The sequence below is a fragment of the Schistocerca americana genome, chromosome 9 (assembly GCF_021461395.2).
Source record: "Schistocerca americana isolate TAMUIC-IGC-003095 chromosome 9, iqSchAmer2.1, whole genome shotgun sequence".
NCBI classification, from domain to species: Eukaryota; Metazoa; Arthropoda; class Insecta; order Orthoptera; family Acrididae; genus Schistocerca; species Schistocerca americana.
The window spans coordinates 42,765,222-42,772,559 of NC_060127.1; the positions used below are offsets into that span (position 1 = coordinate 42,765,222).

The window sequence follows — 7,338 nt, forward strand, 5'->3', positions numbered from 1 at the left end:
GAAAAGTGAGTGTTAAGATTTAAGTGTATACTAAGATGTACGTAACAATTACATTACTGGCCATTAAAATTGCTACACCACGAAAATGACGTGCTACAGACGCGAAATTTAACCGACAGGAAGAACATGCTGTGATATGCAAATCATTATCTTTTCAGAGCATTCACACAAGGTTGGCGCCGGTGGCGACACGTACAACGTGCTGACATGAGGAAAGTTTCCAACCGATTTCTTATACACAAACAGCAGTTGACCGGCGTTGGCTGGTGAAACGTTTTTGTGATGCCTCGTGTCAGGAGGAGAGATGCGTACCATCACGTTTCCGTCTTTGATAAAGATCGGATTGTAGAATATCGCGATTGCGGTTTATCGTATCGCGACACTGCTGCTCGCGTTGGTCGAGATCCAATGACTGTTAGCAGAACATGGAATCGGTGGGTTCAGCAGGGTAATACGGAACGCCGTGCTGGATCCCAACGGCCTCGTATCACTAGCAGTCGAAATGACAGGCATCTTATCCTCACGGCTGTAACGGATCGTGCAGCCTCGTCTCGATCCCTGAGCCAACAGATGGGGACGTTTGCAAGACAACAACCATCTGCAGGAACAGCTCGGCGACATTTGCAGCAGCATTGACTATCAGCTCGGAGAGCATGGCTGCGGTTACCCTTGACGCTGCATCACAGACAAGGAGCGCCTGCGATGGTGTACTCGACGACGAAGCTGGGTGCACGAATGGCGAAACGTCATTTTTTCGGATGAATTCAGGTTCTGTTTACAGCATCACAATGGTCGCATCCGTGTTTGGCGACATCGCGGTGAACGCACATTGGAAGCGTGTATTCGTCATCGCCATACTGGCGTCTCACCTGACGTGATGGTATGAGGTGCCATTGGTTACACGTCTCGGTCACTTCTTGTTCGCATTGACGGCACTTTGAACAGTGGACGTTACATTTCAGATGTGTTACGACCCGTGGCTCTACCCTTCATTCGATCCCTTCCAGACCCTATATTTCAGCAGGATAATGCACGACTGCATGTTGCAGGTTCCGTACGGGCCTTTCTGGATACAGAAAATGTTCGACTGCGCCCTTGGCGAGCACATTCTCCAGATGTCTCACCAATTGAAAACGTCTGGTCAATGGTGGCCGAGCAACTGGCTCGTCATAATACGCCAGTCACTACTCTTAATGAACTGTGGTATCGTGTTGAAGCTGCATGGGCAGCTGTACCTGTACACGACATCCAAGCTCTCTTTGACTCAATGCCCAGGCGTATCAACGCCGTTATTACGGCCAGAGGTGGTTGTTCTGGGTACTGATTTTTCACGATCTATGCACCCAAATTGCGTGAAAATGTAATGTATAATATATTTGTCCAATGAATACCCGTTTATCATCTGCATTTCTTCTTGGTGTAGCAATTTTAATGGCCAGTTGTGTATATTGCATTACTTGGAAGTGGTGGAAGTCTGAGTATTGTTCCTAGGTACGGCACTGCCTCCTACGGTCCCATCCCTACAGTCATAGTCCAGCGGCTCTTGTAGAACTCTCAAAGGGCGAAATGTTTATTCAAATTTATTAGTTCCGACTGGTACATTTTACTGCCTGGGCGCTTGCCCAAGTGTGGGACTACGTAGGACCCCGGTAGTATCGCGTTCGCGGAATGGTGGCCGGCGGCTGGAGGCGACATCCATCACGCGGCCCAATCGCCGCCACAGCGGGTGGGGTGTGTCCGCGCCGCTTACGTCGCCGCAGCGCTGACCGCTCCTCCGGGCCGCCGCTTGTCCAGTCCTCCTCCCCTCCAGCGCTCCACAACAGCTGGCGTCTGGGCCCGCGGTCAGCGCTGGAGCCCGGGCGGCCTTCGCGCCGAGCCACACCTCCAGCTCCCAGAGGCCTGGTGTCCCCTATATAAGATCACTGTCCGCTCGGACTCTCCAGCATTCGCCAGCAGTCTTCACCGCAGAAGAGGCACTCACCCTCCACAAACCTTCCACCATGATGAAGTACCTGGTAAGTGCTGGCGGCTTCAGACTGTACAAGTTCGTCTTGAAACAATTTGTCGCTTCTGGGTTCTCATAGGCTTCAGTACTACTTCCTGGCTTACCTAGCGCTCTATGAAGAGAATTATGAATCAGTAAACACAAAAGATTCTAAATGCTGTATTTGTGTTCCTTGAGGGTCACATTAAACATGTTGTTGTTGTTGTGGTCTTCAGTCCTGAGACTGGTTTGATGCAGCTCTCCGTGCTACTCTATCCTGTGCAAGCTTCTTCATCTCCCAGTACCTACTGCAATCTACATCCTTCCGAATCTGCTTAGTGTACTGATCTCTTGGTCTCCCTCTACGATTTTTACCCTCCACGCTGCCCTCCAATGCTAAATTTGTGATCCCTTGATGCCTCAAGACATGTCCTACCAACCGATCCCTTCTTCTAGTCAAGTTGTGCCACAAACTTCTCTTCTCCCCAATCATATTCAATACCTCCTCATTAGTTACGTGATCTACCCACCTTATCTTCAGCATTCTTCTGTAGCACCACATTTCGAAAGCTTCTATTCTCTTCATGTCCAAACTAGTTATCGTCCATGTTTCACTTCCATACATAGCTACACTCCATACAAATACTTTCAGAAACGACTTCCTGACACTTAAATCTATACTCGACGTTAACAAATTTCTCTTCTTCAGAAACGATTTCCTCGCCATTGCCAGTCTACATTTTATATCCTCTCTACTTCGACCATCATCAATTATTTTACTCCCTAAATAGCTAAACTCCTTTACTACTTTAAGTGTCTCATTTCCTAATCTAATCCCCTCAGCATCACCCGATTTAATTTGACTGCATTCCATTATCCTCGTTTTGCTTTTGTTGATGTTCATCTTATATCCTCCTTTCAAGACACTGTCCATTCCGTTCAACTGCTCTTCCAAGTCCTATGTTGTCTCTGACAGAATTACAATGTCATCGGCGAACCTCAAAGTTTTTATTTCTTCTCCATGAATTTTAATACCTACTCCGAATTTTTCTTTTGTTTCCTTTACTGCTTGCTCAATATACATATTGAATAACATCGGGGAGAGGCTACAACCCTGTCTCACTCCCTTCCCAACCACTGCTTCCCTTTCATGCCCCTCGACTCTTATAACTGCCATCTGGTTTCTGTACAAATTGTAAATAGCCTTTCGCTCCCTGTATTTTACCCCTGCCATCTTCAGAATTTGAAAGAGAGTATTCCAGTTAACGTTGTCAAAAGCTTTCTCTAAGTCTACAAATGCTAGAAACGTAGGTTTGCCTTTTCTTAATCTTTCTTCTAAGATAAGTCGTAAGGTTAGGCATATTCATAAAAAATGCATCAGGTCATATACATTGATTGTGACTGGGCCACGTATTTCAAGAAAAAGCTACAAAGAACGAAACTCGTCTAGCTTGAAGGTTCAAATGGCTTTGAGCACTATGGGACTTAACTTCTGAGGTCATCAGTCCCCTAGAACTTAGAACTACTTAAACCTAACTTACCTAAGAACATCACACACATCCAAGCCCGAGGCAAGATTCGAACCTGCGACCGTCGCAGTCGCGTGGTTCCGGACTGTAGCGCCAGAACCTCTAGGTCACCGCGGCCAGCTAGCTTGAAGGAGGAAACTTCATGCCAGGTTAAATCAGTGTCAGGGGAGCAGGAGTCGTAACGGGTCCCCTGTTCTCAGAACTTGTCCAACTAAATGAGCTATCCACACACGTCAGAGGCTTTCAGGGTGTTTACAGCGAAGCTTCAGAAAAAAAACATTTTGTCGTAAAAGGCAGGGCGGGCTCGGCTCTGTACTCATCGTTATTCAAAAACTCTTCGTTTGCTTTAGTCGTCTCTTCATGTACATCAGCGCTGAGCTGTTGACTATAGTTAGTGCGATAGGCAGCACCGTGCGTTGTATCGTGTTTAAGTGCCCTTCGCGTCCCCTTTATGGAGCGTGGGAAGCATTGCGTCTCTATACGGGTTACTGGTTTTGGACCGGAAACGCGGTTCTCATCGCGAACATGTTTTTTGGGGATGCGTCGCGTCTTTCTTCGAGTATTTGCCGGTAAGACTTTTCAGTGTTTGTGCTACACGTAAATAAGCATGTAACCTTTCGCATCTACTTTCTTTGCACATGCTTGCTCTTTACTATTAGATCGACCTGGCAGGACCCCGCTTACGTGCCAGTGTGGCCTCTACACATGTTTAGTATTCTCCTATCAATGAATCGAAGTTCGCCATTTGCTTTACCTACAGCTCTGAAAATGAGGTAGTTCTGATTCATACGTGTATCCACTACTTTCAGCTATTGGTCTGACGTGATTGATGATTTGTGACTCATTAATCGTGTACTTGCTAGCATAGGAAGCCTTAAAGTTTAGCGAAGTTCACAACCTAAATAATTCCTTACACTGAACGATATTCTACGAAGCTTAATTTCTATGTAGATGAAGCAGGAGTTAGTAACAATTTTTGTGGGGAGAAACTTCTTTATAGATAACAGCATAGTCTGTAGAAAATCTGAAATTTCATCTAATACTGCCCACTACGTCATTGTCCTATAACAACGCACCTGCTACACTTCCCTGGGATGTACGAGAAATTCTTTTTTTTCTGTTACTCTTCAGCATTATACCTGTTAATATATCTCCACTCTGGATTAATCCTGGCTCATTTTGATGCTTTATTTTTGTAATTAATTTCTTTTAAAAGCTTGAAATGCACTTTCACACCTAGTGTTAACAACTTACTAGAAGATATTATGTTATTTGCATTGCCAGCAGGTGCTAGTAACAGTGCTCTTTCAGTTATGAGTATTCAGAGCAGAAAATCTTATATATACAGCATTAATAGTAGACAACCTACGGCAGAACCGTGTGGGGCACAAAGCCCATTTCTGTGCTGCTTGCAAACACTTCGCGACTTACTACAGCGTTTAACCTTACTGAAAACTCACCAAAGTTATGAGGATTGGGAATTCTGATTCACCTGCTGTACTGTCCTTATGCAACAGACAACGAGGGTTAATACAGTTTTATGTGTGCATCTCGGAACCGTGTATACGAAGTTCGCGACAGTTTTATGTCTCTGTAAGTACAATATTATGTCCTAGGGCACACCAGAGATCACTGCAATGCTCGTGATTTGTAGTCTGCACACTGTCACAGTGGTAAAGTGCCAAACTACTGATCCGGATGTCTCGGGTTCGATCCCTGCTCTGTTACAAGACTTTATGTCTCACTTACCTCTTCTTCCCCATCTGGCAAATATTGGCAAAGTGAAATCTGCCGAGTCCCAGTATGGTTTGGAATCCATTTATAGGTCCTCTTATAATTCGCTACGTCAGTCGGTTCGATGATTCGAAGAACGCAAGGCCACATCACACCACGCCTAACAAAGCACTGTTGTGTTCAAACCAACCTTCAACTTGATGACTGCTTTACCTTGTTAACAGAGTTCGTGTAATTCCAGTTATCATGAAATGACAATAATTCTGCTTCGTCAGTTATAAGTGTTAGCACAGAATGTCGTTCATAGCTATTAGGAAACTAGACCCTTATCAAATACATTCTTTCCACGCGACTTTAGTATCTCCATCAACTTGTAAAAATGTGAGTGTGAATTTAATTATCAGAAAATGACAGTAACATTGCTTCTTCAGTTACAGTACGTCGTTTGTAAATAAGTTTCACACAGAAACCAAAATGAAACCCTATGGAACATATTACACACACTTGTAATATCTCATTCCCCTGTCTAAACTTCTTACGCTATGGGAACACGTTGTTGTGATTCGAATGATCATAAAATGACAGTAATTCTGCTTCTTCAGTTACAGAATGGTGTTCGTAGATATCAGGATTTACCCAAAACCAAATATAGAACCCATTGGAACACAATACATTATTTCCACGCGCCTGTAATATCTTGTTGCACTTTCTTCACATTTCGAGCTTTGGAAACATGTAGGTTGATTTGAATCATCATAAAATGACAGTAATTCTGTTTGTTCAGTCGCAGAGTTTCGTTTGTAGATATCAGTATTTCCACAGAACCCTAAATAGAACCTATGAGAACACAATACATAATTTACACACACCTGTAATATATTATTCCATTTTCTTCACGTTTTAAGCTTTGAAAGACGTGGATATGATCTCAATTATCATAAAATGACAGTAATTCTCCTTGCTCCGCTATATAGTGTTGTTCGTAGATGTCAGAATGTACTCAGAACCCTAAACAGAACGCCATCGAACGAAAACGATAACGTCCATTCGCCTGCAATATCTTGTTCCACTTTCTGCAGTTTTTAAGCTTTGGAAAGATGTGGTTGCAATTTACATTATCATAAAATGACAGTAATTCTGCTTCTTCAGTTGCAGAATGTCACTTGCAGATATCAGGAATTACACAGGACCCAAAATAGAACCTTGTGGAACGTAGTAAATCATTTCCACTCACCTGTGAAAACTTACTCCCCATTCTCCAATTATTGTGCTTCGCAAAACTGGGAATGTGTGTATATATAATTCAGCGTGTTGCATGCTCCTGACTACAGTGCTATACTCCATTTTTCAGGTCCTGGCCCTGTGCCTGTTCGCCGCCGTCTTCGCTGCTGAGGAGTCCGCCCCCAAGGAGAAGCGCGGCCTGGCCTACGCCACCGGCCTCGGCTACTCTGCCCCCCTGGCCTACTCTTCTGGACTCTACAGTGGATACGGATACGGATATGGATACCCAGGATACACTGGCTACTACGGCCTGGGCTACCGTGGTCTGGGATACAGCGGACTTGGCTACCACGGACTTGGTTACCATGGCTACCATTACTGAACCCTGCATACTGACATCCATCCTCATTCCTTGTAATCCTTTTTCTATCCTTACAGGATCAAACATCATCCACTGATCCTATGGAGCAAGTAATTTCCAATACCTATACTTGCCGTTCAACAACTATCCCAGACTGTTGTAGTAGTTCAAAGTCCACATAATAAAACACCATTTTCATTTTTAAAAATATATTTATGATATTTCATTTAATTTCTCCCAACGTTACCTTACCAATGAACCTGCTAACCCTGGAAACGTTGACACATCCCAACTTTACTCCCTGTTAATGTTGGTACAAGTAAATTGTTGTTAAGCAGATGCACAAAAAAATGAAAAATCTTTATCGCAGAGGTCAGCAAACGTCTCTGGGAAGGACTTTCCTTTTTGCAGGAACTACTTTAGATTCGAGAAAAACAAATTGACTCGACAACTTTACACTTCAGAAAATTATTTTGCCATTGAATCAAAACAGTTAATCTCATTTGGAA

General features: G+C 44.0%; 1 protein-coding gene across 1 annotated transcript; it reads left to right on the forward strand.

Moving 5' to 3' along the window:
- The first annotated feature begins 1,812 nt into the window (after positions 1-1,812).
- Positions 1,813-7,031, forward strand: LOC124550966 (cuticle protein 6.4-like). Its single transcript, XM_047125784.1, has 2 exons — positions 1,813-2,015; positions 6,599-7,031. Exons 1-2 carry the CDS (start codon positions 2,001-2,003, stop codon positions 6,848-6,850), a joined length of 267 nt encoding a protein of 88 aa, XP_046981740.1. The 5' UTR covers positions 1,813-2,000; the 3' UTR covers positions 6,851-7,031.
- Positions 7,032-7,338: the final 307 nt, after the last annotated feature.